This window comes from Schistocerca gregaria, chromosome X (genome assembly GCF_023897955.1).
Source record: "Schistocerca gregaria isolate iqSchGreg1 chromosome X, iqSchGreg1.2, whole genome shotgun sequence".
NCBI lineage: Eukaryota > Metazoa > Arthropoda > Insecta > Orthoptera > Acrididae > Schistocerca > Schistocerca gregaria.
In genome coordinates this window covers 438,744,700-438,763,357 of record NC_064931.1, presented here as the reverse complement: position 1 = coordinate 438,763,357, position 18,658 = coordinate 438,744,700, and the positions used below count along the sequence as shown (strand labels likewise).

Here is an 18,658-nt window from a genome sequence, read left to right as displayed (position 1 = left end):
GTAATACATGGTTCTCTCTTGAGAAGAAAACTGTGTGATTTTGCTATTATTTACAGCTTTATGTTCCTTGTGTCAGTCATTAGGTACATACTGTTAAAGATTTCATGTTAATAGTGCTGAAAATGGCTTTAAATTGTCACTGAAATTTGGTTTCATTTTCCTATCCTAAGTGCTGATATTGAGTGTTGTATTTTATTACACACAAGCAACATAAAAACTGAAAACAAGGTTGAAAGTAAATACATAAAGCTGTAGATTAGTATATTATCTAGTGCATTTCTTTGCATTATGTTGGTAATATCTATAAAAGATCTCTTGATAAAGAGTCACAGTTGAGTTAAAAGCCCTTACTAAGAAAGCTAATTTATGTACTTTTCAAAGGCAGCTGTAAATTAGTTTATTCCCATGCACCAGTATTTCAGTTACATTGTTATTCATAAACATCATAAATAATTATTTTGAAACATAATCAGAGCTTACTGATGTTTTGCGAATTTATTCATGTATGTTTATTAGTCCAAATGCCTTTACTGTGTCCTCCCCTATGTAAGTTAGCAGAGATTTTCCTTTATTTCCCTGAGACGATTATGATTCTGCTCTAAAGCTGGCTTTGGGGTAGACGATAGATTGAGTTCATTGTGCCAGGTGAAAGGTGATTCATTTCCTTATCCTGTTAATGCTGTGAATCAAGAAGTTCACTTCTAATGTAACGTTGTACGCATACAAGAAATGCTTGGAGAGCAGTTTGAGTGACAAAGAAGGAAATTGAAGCTGGCACAGTCACATGCCATGTGTAATATATGAACCATTATGTCAGTAATATTTGCGATGTAGGTTTTTTCGATGATCTGTTCAACTTTAAATTTGTTTCCTATGAATTAATTGCTTTTCTGAATTGTATTGTGTGCATGTGTTTTTTTAAGTATTGTTGTTCCATTATGCCAGTACTCCTAATATACATTTTTGTATGCTTTTTTATTATTTCACTAGAGTGATAACGCTTCAGAGCAGAATAAAGTCAGTATTATACTTATTAATTTACCATTTATTGTAGTACTGAGAGAATAATTCAGCTACAACTTTATTTGTTTTTGTATTTATTTGCAGATGGCATTTCAGATGACGGTGATAAGTTGTCAGATTCTGCTCCACTCCATGTTTCACATACCCAAGCACCACTTCCTGCAGAGAATTCATCCACTGCTGTGCAGTCATCAGTACCTGATCATGGAACAGATGTGATGAAAGGAGATGGTAGGGTTCAGCCTTTACCACCTGGAGTTGATCATCCAGAGCTCCCATATATTATTGCTGGTCCCCCTCCCCCTCCTCCTCCCCCTCCCCCACCTCCTCCTCCACCACCACCACCACCTACTTCTCCTCCTCCTCCACCATCACCACCACCCCCACCCCCACCACCACCACCACCCCCAGCATCACCACCACCCCCAGCATCTGCACCACCACCATTGCCACCGACACCTCCCCCTCCTTCTATTTCATCGCCTCCACCACCACCACCTCCTCCTCCTCCACCACCATGTATATCTGTTTCTACTTCTTATGTACAGTCTGCCCATATCATGCCAGGTTATGATCCCACAACTGAAGATTATACAGACATTGATGGTGAAGAGATGATTGAAGATGATGAATCACGCAGTAGCTCAACTGTACTATCACATGCTGAACTGTATGCAGATGATAGTGCTTATATGGTAAGATTATTTGTAAATCAGTACTTTTTTGAAAGGTTTTTTAAAAATATTTTGTGTGCGTGCGGGTGGGGGGGGGGAGGGGGCGGGGGATGTGAATGAATGAATGATTTCATCATGAAATATTACATCCTTACCTTTCTCCCTTTTCAAAAGCCCAGTAAGTATCATATGTTCCAGGTACCCATATGGTGCTCATTGCCTCTTCCTGTGGTCAATTGCGATGTATCTTCATAGATGTAAAAACAGTAAATAAGACTTATTTAGGAAACAGAATGGTACAAGGGGAAATGCAGAAAAAATAGTACAGGGGGAGGTGAAGGATCTGTAGTGAGAGAAAGAGATAAGGAAAGGAAGATACTGGTGATGTGTGTCACATGGTCATTAGCAGACAGTTCTACTCAGACGTCATGTCATTGTCACTAAGGAGCCTTGATTATAATTAAATCCATGAACGAAGGCAGATCATGCAGTTCCACACAATGTAAAGGTACAGGGGGTGACTGCAGTGTTTCCAGTTGCGAAGGACAGGTGCAGGCACCAAACACTTCATAAGCTTGTCATTAGGGGATAGCAGGCAGTGGAGAAAGTTAAGCCCCCACCACCACGTAACTACCACTATGATACGATTGGAACAAAAGGAATAAAATACACAATGTTGGCTGGTGCAGCAAGTTGCATTTTGTGCTTCACCCTGGGCATCTGCGTACATGAAAGTATGAATGCTTATGTGTATGGACAGATGGCTACCATACTGGACAGCATGTTTCATCATCACCTGGCTTCTTATGAACTGTCTGATTATCTTCTGTGCTTTACAATTGCTGTGCTGGTCATGTGCAATGTGTACTACTGCCAACTTGACACAGTCTGCCACACATTACATGTTGCATAACATTCTCAAGGGAATAATTTAAATATTACAAAAATATTATATGTAATACTGGAAGATATTCTGTCTTTTGTGACTTTAATAAAAATATTATTTAGACAAGACATGTTTTACTTTATTGTAAAGTACTTTGACCAGAGCATAATTGACGAAGTACACAAAAGTGAATTATGGACTCACAAAAACATAAAAACTAAAGTATATTTTAAGTCACTGAAATGCTGTGTGCTGAAAAATCAAACATATTTGTGTGTGTGTGTGTGTGTGTGTGTGTGTGTGTGTGTGTCATACACAAACAGCAATTAATTGCTAAAATATAGGTTATTTAACACAAATGTTGAATGTGATATTCCCACAGCAATGATGGACAAAACTATGACAGAAATCAAGTGGCTTGGCAATGTAGGAACCAAAATATTGTCCAGTCAAGACACATCAGGATAAAGCAAAATGCATCTGTTCTAAATAAGACTTTTATTACAGTTGCTGGAGATAGAATATGTATCAGTATTATAGTAAAACTGCAGCTGTGGAAGAGCCATAAAAACAAAGAAGACAGCATAAATATTGTTTGTGTTCCTTACTTTCCATTGCTTTCAGTCACTGCAGTTGTCATCATCTATATCTCTGCAGTCAATGTTGGTGTCTGATTTACATTGTCTTAGAGTGATGACAATAGGATCAAGCACATTGTCAATTAATTTTTTTCTCTCCATGTCATCCTGCATGCCAAACACATTCATCCCATGCTGAAGGGGGTTTGCTGTCTAGAGATTCATTCAAAAGCCTTTCTGTGTCACCAATTTTAAATGTTGTGTTTCATTCTGCAACATACCCTTTCACTTGTCCCTGTATGAGTTCTGTCGGATTCCACTGGCAATGATATGATGGTGAACATAAAACTTTGTCTATGTTCCTGTGCAGTACAGTTGATTTCATAAACTTTTGCATGAGGATTATGGAATGTTACAAAATTCAGCAATTCAGCATGAGTGAGGAACACTAATTTGCTATCTGGACAGATAAATTAAATTCACTGCAATGGATTTTCTCAAGCTGATGCCACTTGCTTCTTCAGTGCATTCCTGAGACCTGGCAACACCTGTGATAGGTCCTCCGTTTTCTGCTTGGGGGTAGAAGAAAATATGTATCCTATAAATTATACCCCTCATTTGTTTATGGAGAATTTTTTGCTTAGCACCATCATCAACCATGACAACCCGCATCAAACGAAATAAAAATTTACCAAATAATTTATTACTATCACTTTTAATGCTGGCCTAGACTTACATATCAGAGCACTAAGAAAACTGCTAAACACTCATCGGCTGTTGAAAGATGAGAGATGTCAGGTGTACAGAAAAGCGTAAACTCTACCACCATCATTCCTGGCTCTAATTATAGTCATTATCATATGGTGTGGGCCAAGGTCTTCCTTAAGAATGTAGGAGATTAAAGCCTACATGTAAATATGTAGTGGGAAAACCACAATAAGGCGTGTGTAGAGTACCAGTATCATTTCCCCATCCCTTATCTCTATTCCTTTTGCAGATGGTACACTGGAAGAAAACTCTTGGTACCCCTATGTAAGAGCCTGAATGTCCCTAATTTTAGCGTTGTGGTCATTATGCAAGATGTGTGTTACAGGAAGTAATATGTTTCTTAACTCAGTTTGGAATATGGACTCTTGGAATTTTGATAGTAAGACCCTTCACAAAAACTTTCTTCTTGCATCTCTCGCTCTCTAGTGTTTGTTCAGCATGTCTTTACCACTATCATACTGACTAATCAAATCCATGATGTATTGCCCAGCTTTTTTTTTTAAATTTCTTCCATTAATCCAAATTTTTAACAGTCCCAGACCAACGAACAATATCAAGAAACATATTTTATCCATGCATTGCACCTGAATAAGTTCCATCCAGTAAATATGAGTCTGGCACCTCCCTCCCCTTTGTTAAATATATGTAGTCATTTCACCTTACATTCTCTCAAGACAGATACTCCTAGATACTTGAAAGTTGTGACAGTTGCTAATGTCTGATCACTATTTCTGTAGTCTAATGATATATCTTTTTGTCCATCTACAGAATTTAAATTATATTTATTTATGTATCAAGTCAGTTGCTGATTTTACACCTTGTGCTGGTTTTTTAAAAGTCTCTCTAAAATTCTTTAAAAAAATGCTCTGCCACACTACCTTGAGGTATACTGGATGCTACCTACACTTTTGACAAGCCTCCCCATTAAGGACAACATGCCAAGTTCTGTATTTTATGAAGTGCTCAATCAAACAACTTATGTATATTCTGTATGGACATTTTTTTTTTTTTACTATGTTGTGGCTCACAGCTGTATAAAAGGCTTTCTGGAAACCATGACACACAGCTGCAATTTGAGGGTCTCATGAGCAAGTACAGAACAGTCAGTGCTAGCAAGAAGAGTTTTGGTTGTGACATAGGAGTTGTTTGGTCTCCAGGAAAATCATCATACATGAGCACAATATACATTTCATAATTCTATAAAAAAAATGGTATTAGTGAGATAGTTTTATACCTTTGCACACTGATCTTGCAACCATTTGCATAGATTGGAATGACCTGCACCTTTTTCAGCCACATGGCACACTCTGTTACTCTTGTGACCTATGATAGCTAATACTAGAAGGGGAACTAGTTCCTCTGCTTATACAGTATAGAATATAACCAACTTTCCTCTGTCAGACGACTGAAGCTCCGTTTCAGTTCCGCTCTTCCCTATTTCTGTATCTGACATTTTTGTGTCCATACAGAGGTCAGATGTTGAAAATGCCTTGTGATCATTTTTGGTGTAGCAATTTTCAAAGACAGACTACAGCATCCATGCCCAAATTATATCATTTTCAGTTTCAGTGCCGCAATACGTGATGAGAATTGGGACAGATGAATTTGTTCCATTGAGTAATTTTACAGAGGACCAAAGCTTTTTAGCTTGTTTAAGAAGTCTTGTCCACTTACCCCTGTCTATATTTTATTTTGTGTTATCTCTATATCTTACACAAATGTCTGACATATGTTCAACATGTCCTAAACTACTGGATTGATTTCAACCAAACTTGATACACACATTACTTGGTATCTGGAAAGAAGCCCGGTGGATGTAAGAACCATCTGAAAATGATGAGGGCAGCAGTGAGGGTGAGGGTAAGTGTGCACCTTGCACAAATACCCAGACAATATTCATCCAGAATTTGAGAATAAGAGCACCTTGTTATGTACTTTACACATAACTTCAAACTTTTTAAAACTTTTCTTGTTGATACCCTTCACAGGAAGATGAAAGAAAAAAAGTTTATTCCTTTCTACATTTTCGTTCTTCATGTAGTAAAACTGACACATCAGGCATGATATTTTACAATGACCTGACACTGTCAGTTCTGGAGGAAATGATCAGTAGTTATCAGTTGTGTAACCTTGTGGGAACACTTCATTAATCTTGATCACAACTATTTGTACGTAGATAACTAGTTTCAATAAATTAAACTGTCATCTTTTGATCACTTAGTACAAGGCAGTAGTGTTTACATTGACCTTTAGAGTAGACATTTTGTCATAACTGTGTTTTACAATCTAACCTACAGAAAGCCATTACGCTACCCACAACATTATGTATGCAATAAGTACATCAAAGAGATATAATAAGTAGGTAGCAACATACATTTCACATCATACACTGTCAGAAGATGTGTCTCTGCTGACAGCTACAGGTAGACTAGCCATCAGCAGGCTTATGGTTAGAGGTAGACTAGTCATCAACAGGGACACATGCTGATCAAGACCAATGAAGTGTTCCCACAACTCAGGAACACACAGAACAAGGTCAAACAAATTTATTAAATTGCATGACTTATTATTTGTATAAATATACCGGGGGGCTAAGGTTCACCACTATCACTAGGGGTGGGGATGTAGATGAGAAGAGGTGATGTGAAAAAGTTTGAAATTTTTGTCAACATGTTTCGTACTTAAGATTAGTCCACATGGCTGAAAACCACAGATAAATTTAACATCATATCTGGATTCATATGGTGTAAAATAGCAAACGATGTGCAATATTTGTTGCATCTGCAGAAATACTGTGAGCATGGGGATGATAATGGGGTGATGGACAGAGAAGGGGTGAGGAAGAGGTGGACAGAGATAGGGGTTGAGGAGATGAGCAGACAGGGAGAGGGACAGGAGATGGACAGACAGAGAGGGGGGCAGGAGATGGGCAGAGAGAGGAGAGGAAGAGGAGGAGGAGGAGATGCACAGAGACAGACGGATGGACAGTGAGAATGGGGAGGAGGAGATGAATGAGTAGATGATTGGAATAAGTAAATACTGTGGCAGTGCCAAGTTTATCAGCTAGTACTCTTGTAAAGTATTGCATGTGTTGAAGAATGAGATTAATTGTCTCCCAGGAAGATAAATGTCTTAATGCATCTGGTGATTACTTTTGAATGGAACCATACCATGGTTGTGTTGTGGTGATTGTTTGGTTTTCATTTGACTGCTCCTCATGTGCTTCTAGAGTATATTACATGTATAATGACAAACATACCACCGTTTCTGAAAGGAATCCTTATTTTGCTGGATTTTTCTACACAATTGATACTCTGTTTTAACATTTCTTGTGTCTGCATTTTTTATTTGAATAGAAACTATACATCTAATCTGTAGCGATCATTATTTACTGCAGTACACTGTGTTATAACATTAACTGAAAAGTAATAATTGTGTTACAGCATGGTGGTGGTCTTCCTCTCATATGCCCTTTAAATGCTGTTGTTGAATATGGACCAATGCCATATGTAGCAGATCCTGTAGTTCCAGCAGCACATGTCATTGAGAAACCACCAGAAAAGACTTCTCTACATGCAGAAATTGATTCATTCTATTCAGACCTGGCATCTCTTGAACAAACAGCAGTTACAGCATCGTCTGAAAAACACCAAATGGGTGAGCATACAGGTGCAGCCAGTGAGACTGAAAAGGAATCAATGATAGCCCCTGCCACAATAGAACCAACTTCTAGTGCTAATAGCAATGTTGGTGCTCTTACTGGTAGCACAGCACATCAAAAAGTATCTGCCCATGTTGAAGGAAAAACTTCAGAGGCACCTATAGGAGAAGTACGAAAGAAGAAAAAGGTAAATTAGACTCTGGTTTACTGTTTGTTAACCTGGAACTGCAGACTACATATAAGACCACTGTATTTTGCAATGCATAAATGTAATATTTTTTATTTCTCTCATCTTCTGTCTAGCCAAAATTAGCACCAGGATTGTCACTAAAGAAGAAAGATGTGTCGTCGCTCGTGGCTAAATGGCAGAAACTTCAGGAGGAAGTTAGAAGAGACTATAAAAAGCTTGGTGATGAACTCAAAGATAAATAGCAGATGTTCTGTGCCTAATTTTGTCATGGACTACTAAAATGTTAAGCAGGGAGCATTTATAACAAAATTGGCAAATAACTGAATTGTTATATATTGTTACAAACTGTGCCAATTTGCTTAAATATCAAACTGTTTTCATTTGATGTGAAAATTTTCTGAGACAATTTGATACCCAAGTAAATTTATTTTTAAAAAATAATATACTGTGATATTTTACTTGTCTGTTAGTTACTCAGGTTGTATTATTGACTGTACCATACAGCATTTTCTTAAGATTTATTTGTTACTTTATTATAATAAAATCAAGAAGGATAATTATAAATGAGTGTTTGAATGAAGCTATGCAGTGTTTGACAAAATAATGAGTAGATGGTATTGTCGTCAGAAAGGTGCTGCACATGCCCAGATTTTATCAGCATACTGTGTAATTATGTGCCCATATGTCACCACCAAGTGAGATATCCTACAGATAATGAACCTTCAGTACAAGATTTCTCCTGATTTCATGAACAATTACTAAGTTGTACTTTGTTGTCGTTTTTCTTTATTTGAAAATAATGTCTTACATGGCAGTTCAAAGATTTTTTTAAAAGAAAGTAGATTCATGCTTTGGAAAATTTCACACTTAGCCATTCATTCTTCTTTAATGTAGGGTACACTTTTGCAGTTCTCTCATATTTTTTAACCAGTCTGTAAATACAAAATGTATTGTGGGTTGTACTGACAGGCCTTCTGAACACCCACCTAGCAGTGTCTTATAGTGGTTAAGGATCTAGACTCGAAGTTTATGAGAAGTGACATTAAAATGTCATCTGGGCAGTCAGATTTAGGTATTCTGTGATTTTCATAAATCGCTTCAGGTGAGCACTGTGATGTTTCCTTTGAAAAGTATATTGTAATTATCCATTCCCATCCTTGTGCTCTCCACCTGCTCTTATTCTTTATGTAGGCTTTTAATCCATCTCTAATAAACTTATTGCAGATGGGAGGTTAAATAATCCCAGACTTTCTTGATTACCGTTGATCTAGTATGCCATTTTTCAGCTGTAGATGTACTCCTCAGATGGTATTATACTTACTGCTTCAGTGCTGGTGTAAAACACTGTATGACAGCATTATGTTTTCTTATCAGGCAATTCATCTCTAACAGTCAAATAGAACACATTCTATGACATAGGAATTCATCCACAGAAATGTTAACTGCAAATTAAAGTAGCACAGACTACTTTTATTTAATAACAGTGGGTATTTCAAGAGACTCTGAACAGCAAAAGTAATGCCCATTTTTGTTAAACTTTTTCTCTAATTCTTCACAAGTCTCTGCATAGTTTTCATCTCCATTCATTGAATAATGAGACAAAAATATCTATAGATTTCGTCACAAATTCCACATTTTACATACTTAGTCTTGATAGAAAATCAATTATGTAATTAATAAATCCTGTGATGAACTATATCTTCTTTATGGTAAGAATTTGACATGTAACTTGACTTCATGTGATCGAGGCAAAGATAGGAATTGGGGAAGGGGGATGGGAGGGGGGAATTCTTCATTTGCGCAACAGTAGTAGTATTTTACAAGGTGTAATAGGTCTCGTTTCCTTTATCTTGTAGAGATTACCATTGTATTCCATGGGAGTTTTCCAAATTAATAATTCCTTTATTCAGTTTTCTTTGGGCTACAATTGATGCGTTATGAAAATTCAGAGTGTAAAAATGGTTCAAATGGCTCCGAGCACTATGGGACTTAACATCTATGGTCATTAGTCCCCTAGAACTTAGAACTACTTAAACCTAACTAACCTAAGGACATCACACAACACCCAGTCATCACGAGGCAGAGAAAATCCCTAACCCCGCCGGGAATCGAACCCAGACGCGGGAAGCGAGAACGCTACCACACGACCACGAGCTGCGGACAGAGTGTAAAAATGATTTGACAACAGGAGACTGGCAACAGTTCACATATAATACATATTCTGGTACACCTTTATTGATATTTTATTGGTGTTTAATTAGTGTTGTATATAATGCATACTATAACAGTCACAATATCCACATTTAGTTCTGTCTTGCCCACATCCTGTTCAATCCCCATGATAGAACTCTCATATTTTGTTATGTGCTCCAGAGCACCATTACAGAACTCTTTTTGATACAATGACACACTTCTGTTTGATTAAAAAAATGTTTCTAGAAGTACAGTGTTGTCAGTGCAAAAATTATGTTATACAACATTGTGTTGTAAATGTATTCATGTACAGTCATGAACTTCAAGCCCTCTCAAGCAATATTTGTCATACAATATAATATTGATTCCAGAAAGGGCAGTTTTCTATAATATTCTTATATAGATACTGATTATGGTTTTTATGCCATAACAGCGATACTTTTTGTGGCCAAAAGTTTCATTCAAGCTATAGAAACTCTATACCTATTTTCATTTATGGATTTCGTGCTTCCTGTTCCGTGACCTTTTTTAGTATTGTTGTCTCATAAATGGCACTGATAGCCAGGAGTCCCCACATGGAGAAGTTCAGCCGCCGAGTTGCAAATTGTTTCAGTTGATGCCACATTGGACGACTTGCATGTTGATGATGATGAAATGATGATAAGTATGAGCCAACATCCATTCCCCGAATGGAGAAAATCACCGACCTGACCAGAAATCCAACCTTTGCCTGCTGCGTGGCAGTCAGATGTGCAGACCACTCAGCTAAGGAGGTGGATATTGTATCATAAACATTATTTGTATGCTGTTGTGATTACTGTGATTTATTTATTTATTTATTTATTTTAATTGTGTAGCTAAGCATTTTTCCCATCTGTTTTGCTTAATTTTGCTTAATCTCGACAAGGAAGTTCTGAAGTCTGTGTACTCATACTGTTTTCAAAACTTTATGCCATTATCATTCTTTCTAACTAAAATTAATTGGCATTTGAATGTCAAGGATTTATCATCAATGAATAGCTGCGGCTTTCATTTTACTTACTATATGTAGCTTTTGCAATTTGTGTTCACTATATTCTGAGGATTTTTCTTTGTTTTAATAAACCAGTAACTCAGGATTAATTTACAGATGTAATGTTATCTGTAGAAGGAATATAGTATTGTTATCAGTGAACTTGTGCTCAGTGTACTAGTCACTACTTTTCCTTCAGATGTCTGCTTGGTTGTCAGCACTCTGTTCCAAACCTCTCACATAGATATGACTTGAAAGTACAGATGATCAAACACAAGATTCTTTGTGTGTCAGACAGTGATGCTGATGTGGCTGCAGGTGAGGGCTTAAAATTGCCTACCTTGGAATAGTGAAAGATGATGATAATGTCATTTTGTGGGTGTATAATTCTGTACTTCAGAGGGATAGCCAGAGCAACCTCACATTTTATTTGTTGTTATCAGTGCTTCTAGGTACATAATTTGTGAAGGCTACTGAAGACTCTCTGAAATCCTATTTTTGCTTGCAATTGCACACACTGTTCATTTAATTACAGATTGTGGGCACTAGTGTTTGTGTTGATTGGTAATCTGTGTTGCTGATTGTGTTTATGGGTCGAGTTTTACATAAAACAAAAGTGATGTAAGCCATATAAATAGCACCAATTGTGAAGATGTGGCTGTGTCACACAGTTTTTACATTTCTCATGATTTAGAAGATTTATGTTATGATTTTAAGAAGTATTATCAAAGGCTGCCAGTTGTCTTTGTATTTAAAATATGCTCCTGTGTTTGTGCACTCAATATACTGCACACTGCAGAGTTGTTATTCCTGTCCCTCTACTAATATTACGTAACTATTCATATCTTCTGTGGGAGAAAATACAGGTTACTTTTAGGCATATTCACTGTCAATTCGTTTCCACAAAATCATTTATGTGCTAGACATTTGATGTCTTCATTTTGTTAAAACCAATTAGGGCTTCTTTCTGAGTCTGCATTTAGTGAAAGTTGCTGCCACACTAGTGTGTAAAAAATTTCATCTCACTTGTATATTTGTTCATTGTGAACTGCTTCCATTATCATTTTATTCATGCAGGTACCACATCAGTGATAACTGGGTTTAAAACTGCGATTGCTTCAATAACCACCTCCACTTTCATTAGTGTAGTCTTAATCTCCACAATTGTTTTCAGATTGGTATCATTTAATTTCCAGGTGGTATGCCTGACATATTGCATCACAGCTGTTACTGTGACTCACATTATATACTAATAAAGACAGTCTGAAAATGAAACAGTGCCATTATGTAAGTGAAAATGGGTATAAGGAAGATACCAAAGATGTTAAGAGGTGGTTATGGAAACAACCTCAATTTTAAAGCTATTTTCATGTATTACATGTGCGGTTTTTCTGTTTTCATCAAAGAACAGGTGCGTGTAACTGTGTTTTAGGGAGACAGATTGGTGTAAGAGCTCACATCGGCCAAATTTACAATAATGTTTACATACATTAGTGGGGCACAGTGACCTAAATACCTCTTAGGTATGAAACTTTCTGGCAGATTAAAACTGTGTGCCAGACCGAAACTCAAACTCGAGACCTTTGCCTTTTGCGGATAGTGCTCTACCAACTGTGCTACCCGAGCACGACTCACGCCCTGTCCTCACAGCTTCACTTCTGCCAGCATCTCGTCTCCTACCTTCCAAACTTCACAGAAGCTCTTCTGCAAACCTTGCAGAACTAGCACTCCTGGAAGGAAGAATACTGTGGAGACATGGATGTGCCACAGCCTGGGGGATGTTCCCAGAATGAAATTTTCACTCTCCAGTGGAGTGTACACTGATATGAAACTTCCTGGCAGATTACAACTGTGTGCCAGACCGAGACTCGAACTCGGGACCTTTGCCGATGAAAGGCAGTAGATAGACCTGCACAAAAGAAATTCCTTGATTTGCATTTTTGGATATGTGGTTATTCAGCTTCCTAATATGCTTTTTGATAAGTAACATGTTTATCTACAAAATAATTGTTAATTGTTGAACCTATCTAAACTATAATTTATCAATCCACATAATTATCTATGTGGCCTGTGGTCTTCTTCTGGAATACACTGTTTAGAGATTGTATAAAGGGCACAGAGAACCTACTTAATCATATAAATAGGAAAAATACATTCAGAAATTTATTACATCTGAAAAGAGAGAATATAGGCTGGCCTGCACTTAACTTCAGGAAATGTAACTCACTCTATAATCAGTAGACACATTTGAAAATAAGTAAGCACTAATCCCGGCTTTCTGAAAAACAAGTTCGTTTTTTAGATCAGAATAGAGGAGATAGTTTGGGGAGGTTGGCGAGAGGATCAACACACTCAGAACCCTGGGTAGCAGAAAACCACCTTACCTTTGGAGGGAAGAAGGGAAAGATGTAATATTGCATTTTCAGAGAAGGGTTACAGCTACAATTTGTGCAGTGATTGAAGTTGCATACCTAAAGCTCCTACATTGTGTAATCTGTAGCAATACAGTTTCACTGTAAAAAAAATTATTTACTATACCTGAGTAAACTAGTAGCAACAGTGGCAGCATAATATTGCAATTCCTATAATTTATCAGATACTTTTTTATTGAAGCATTCAAAATTGCAAAACTTTCAATGATTATTAATGATTTCGCTATCATAGCTACATCCAGTTCACAGTGTGTAATAAAAACAATGCTACGGTATTAGTACTGAATGGTAACAAACTTTCTGATATGTTACATTGCGCAATGTATGGACATATTTTAATGATGTGATGGGAAGCAACTTTGAAAATCATTTTGTATCGGTATATTACAATTGAAGTCCATTTTCCTCTCCAAAGTCAGATTTTTCTTTGTTGTTTCAGTATTCAGTTACATAAGAAAGAACATTACTGTAACTAACTATGATGTTATATTACAATTGAAGTCCATTTTCTTCTCCAGAGTCAGATTTTTCTCTGTTCTTTCAGTATTCAGCTACATCAGAACATTGCTGTAACTAACTATGATATTTTTAAATAAATCAACTTCCTGGGAAATTTGTGAAACATGTCAGAGATGATGCAGTAAATTTAATTGTATCTTTTCTTTCTCAATTAGATAACAGTCAAATTTGATATTGATTAGTATGAAACCTGAAGTTTATTTTAATGTATTTATAGTTTTTTCTGTTAATTAAAAATTATATCTTACATAAATTTCTATTATGTTGTAGTAGTAATGTGACTAAAATTTTTTAAAAAGGAAGAAATTCTCACATGGTGACATTGGTGCAACATCCACAGATTGTTCATGAAATTATACCAAGTGTTGCAGAATTTGGCAAGTTCATATTAAATATGAAATTAAAATCCAGAATTTTTTAAATTTCAGTTCAATTTTGCTTTGCTGTGGCATTAAAAAACTACCATACACTTTCTGTCATAACAATTGCTAGTCATTTTGTACCATAACTTAACCTGTTTTAGCACACTGCATTTGCTTCCAGAAACAAACCTTTTTTTTTTTTCAGTGTGGATGTCAATATGTTTTGTACGCAATTCAGTGTTACTCACTTTGTTATTTATACATTATAATGGAGCAAAAAAACTTGTTCTACAAGTGTTATTAGCTTCTGTGTGATCTCATAACTTCTGCTACGTATGGATAATGCAAAATAATAATGTCTTATGATTTTTCTGTATATTTTCTAATGTGAAAGTCTCAGCACTTACTCTGGTACTTGGGCTCATATAAGAAAGTAAGTACCATTTGTGAACCCAACATTCATGTTCAAGTTTTTCTGCGGACACACTATTTTTGTAACATTTTAAATTTTTGTACCATTGTATATACAAGTACTTCAAAGAACACAGTGCCTGAATAGTTGTAACTAGTTCATCCTGTTTATTAGATATATTTTGTACTAAAACATTTTTTACAGATTCTAAAAAATAAGAAATTGTTATTAAAGCGTAATTTATTCAAGACACTTGCATTAATTTTATTTACATTTTACTTCGATGTATGTTTTGATATTTCAATAACATGAGCAAGAATATGTGAATCACCCTAGTATAAATACATTTTCTTTTATTTACAGTTATTTGTGAGGATCTCCAGTCAAAAGTTAGTAGAAAATAAACATAGAAAAAACTTATACTTACTATACTAGCACAACTATACATAAGATGAGAAAAATGCTCACTTTTTGAAGCAGATAGCAAGCCAAAATGATTAAATTTTTAGGTGAAATATAATTACTCAAGGATGAAGTAGGGAAGTGATACAGGGTTTCAAGTAAAGTGATAGCATGATAGTAGGGATGTGGGGGAAATCAGTCATGAACAACAAACACAGACATTACCTGAATGTCAACAAATTAGAGGTGACAGACTGTGGTTTAATTGTAGCCATAAAAGGGAAAATATAATGACAGAGAAAGTGTAAAATAACCAAAAAAGGAAAGAAAGAGCAATTACAAGAAAATAATTCACAGCGTAGATAAGGTGACAATAAAAATCACAGAATATAAAAGTGAAACACACAAATAACATAAATTTAAAAAGACAAAAGAGTGGAAACACTGTGGTGCTTCCAAATAGATATCAATAGCAGTGAATGCTGCGACTGCAAGGAAAGGCGTGTTTCACCTGGAAGGAATGATAATCATCAGTATGCAAGTGTGTGTTGTTGCTACTGATGTATACTGAAGTGTGGAATTGGGCAGTAGTCAGATAGGTGTTAACATAAGTGTAGGTGTATGACAGATAGTGCAGTGTTATAGTGATCTCATGTTTAAAAATTTATTCATATGTTCTACGAAGTACACAAGTTAAACCTTTATTACAGTTTTATGTGGTGAAAATAATCTCACCTGATAAAATATTAGTCACCCTCTAAAAGAGTACATTGGTCACTTTGGAACATGGTAGAAAGGTACCAGGCGTTAGCTATACAAGGAATGGTGTACAACTCACAGCCATGCAACACTGCAGAAGAACAGTGGTCCAGAGACTAGTGTTCCATTTTGTCAATGAAAGTTCCCCCCACAACATGAACTGATATGGCCAGTAAATGCAGGTTCATCTCATCCAGCTTCTTAATGGTCATCACAAAGAGAACTGATTGCAGTGGACATTTGCAGTCAGCTACCTCAGCAAAGGCTGTTGCTCACAGCAGTACGTGAAGCTGCATGTTTCTATGGGTCAAACAACATAGAAACTGGACAGTAGCTGAATGGAGGTGTATAGTGTGATCCAACTAGTTGTTATTTTGCCCACTTTCAAAGCAGGCAGTGCGTCAAGTGTAGTGACTTTCCAATGAGTCATTTAACACACAGTGTGTGGGATGCGTAGTTGGTGGTGGTTCTGTGATGATTTTTATACCATGACTTTGGCCCACTCATTCAGGTTGCTGTGAATACAAACCACGATTTTTATTTCAACAATCTTGGTGCATATGTGTTGCAGTTTCTTCTATATATTGATATACAGGGTGGTCCATTGTTAGTGACCGGGCCAAATATCTCACGAAATAAGCATCAAACGAAAAAACTACGATGAACGAAACTCGTCTGGCTTGAAGGGGGAAACCAGATGACGCTATGGTTGGCCCTCTAGATGGCGCCACCATAGGTCAAATGGATATCAACTGGGTTTTAAAAAAATAGGAACCCCCATTTTTTATTACATATTCGTTTAGTATGTAAAGAAATATGAATGTTTTAGTTGGTCCACTTTTTTTGCTTTGTGATAGATGGTGCTGTAATAGTCACAAACGTATAAGTACGTGGTATCATGAAACATTCCACCAGTGCAGACGGTATTTGCTTTGTGATACATTACCCATGTTAAAATGGACCGTTTACCAACTGCGGAAAAGGTCGATATTGTGTTGACGTGTGGCTATTGTGATCAAAATGAACAACGGGTGTAAACTATGTATGCTGCTCGGTATCCCGGACGACATCATCCAAGTGTCCATACCATTCGCCAGATAGTTACATTATTTAAGGAAACAGGCAAATGGTGAGGCCCAAGTAGGTGTTTTAGCTGCTGTCGCGGCTAATCCGCGCATCATTAGCAGACAAATTGTGCGAGAATCAGGAATCTCAAAAACATCGGTGTTGAGAATGCTACATCAACATCGATGGCACCCGTACCATATTTCTATGCACCAGGAATTGCCTGGTGACGACTTTGAATGTCGTGTACAGTTCTGCCACTAGGCACAAGAGAGATTAAGGGACAATGACTGATTTTTTGTGAGCGTTCTATTTAGCGACAAAGCGTCATTCACTGACAGCGGTAATGTAAACCGGCATAATATGCACTATTGGGCAACGGAAAATCCATGATGGCTGTGACAAGTGGAACATCAGAGACCTTGGCGGGTTAATGCATGGTGCGGCATTATGGGAGGAAGGATAATTGGCCCCCATTTTATCTATGGCAATCTAAATGGTGCAATGTATGCTGATTTCCTACGTAATGTTCTACCGATGTCACCGCAAGATGTTTCACTGCATGACAGAATGGCAATGTACTTCCAACATAATGGATGTCCAGCGCATAGCTCGCGTGCGGTTGAAGCGGTATTGAATAGCATATTTCATGACAGGTGGATTGGTAGTCGCACCATACCATGGCCCGCACGTTCACCAGATCTAATGACCCTGGGTGTCTTTCTGTGGGGAAACTTGGAGGATATTTGCTATCGTGATCCACCAACAATGCCTGACAACATGGGTCAGCGCATTGTCGATGCATGTGCGAACATTACGGAAGGCGAACTACTCGCTGTTGAGAGGAATGTCCTTGCACATATTGCCAATTGCATTGAGCATGACGCACATCATTTTGAGCATTTATTGCATTAATGTGGTATTTACAGGTAATCACGCTGTAACAGCATGCGTTCCAAAAAATTATAAGTTCACAAAGGTACATGTATCACATTGGAACAACCGAAATAAATGTTCAAACGTACCTAATTTTAATTTAAAAAATCTACCTGTTACCAACTGTTCTTCTAAAATTGTGAGCCATACATTTGTGACTATTACAGCGTCATCTATCACAAAGCGAAAAAAGTGGTCCAACTGAAACATTCGTATTTCTTTACATACTACACGAATATGTAATAAAAAATGGGGGTCCCTATTTCAAAAAATGCAGTTGATATCCGTTTGTCCTATGGCAGTGCCATCTAGTGGGCCAACCATAGTGCCATCTGGTTTCCCCCTTGAAGCTAGACAAGTTTCATTCTTTGTAGTTTTTTCATTTGACGCTTATTTCGTGACATATTGGTCCCGGTCACGATCGATGGACCACCCTGTATAGTGATGATTTTGCTGTGGAGACTCCCATCTTCAAAAGTAATAAGAGCTGTGTTCACACATTTGCACACACATATCTTCTTGGTTTGATGAACACTCAGGTGCCTTATCCCAACTTGATTGGCCTGATTAATCATCTGATTTTAATCCCATAAAAATGTGACAGGGTTTATTTGGAACAGTGGGTGAAGTGCGACAGCCAGCAACCCCTTAATTTAGTAACTACTTAGGATGTAATCACGAACTGAATATGGTATTCCTAAAGAAAATTGTAAACTCTCTTCTTCTTAGAATTGTGACCATTATGAAGGATAGAGACATTGTTACCTGGTATTAGTATGATATCTT

General features: G+C 37.0%; 1 protein-coding gene across 1 annotated transcript in view; it reads left to right on the top strand.

The window, feature by feature from the left end:
- LOC126297471 (formin-binding protein 4-like) overlaps positions 1-14,958 on the top strand; it is a 200,717-nt gene extending 185,759 nt beyond the window's left edge. The window contains exons 10-12 of the mRNA XM_049988346.1: positions 1,108-1,718; positions 7,373-7,777; positions 7,894-14,958. Coding sequence (XP_049844303.1) covers positions 1,108-1,718; positions 7,373-7,777; positions 7,894-8,022 — 1,145 coding nt within the window. The 3' untranslated portion in view covers positions 8,023-14,958. The remainder of the gene's footprint in view (positions 1-1,107; positions 1,719-7,372; positions 7,778-7,893) is intronic.
- Positions 14,959-18,658: the final 3,700 nt, after the last annotated feature.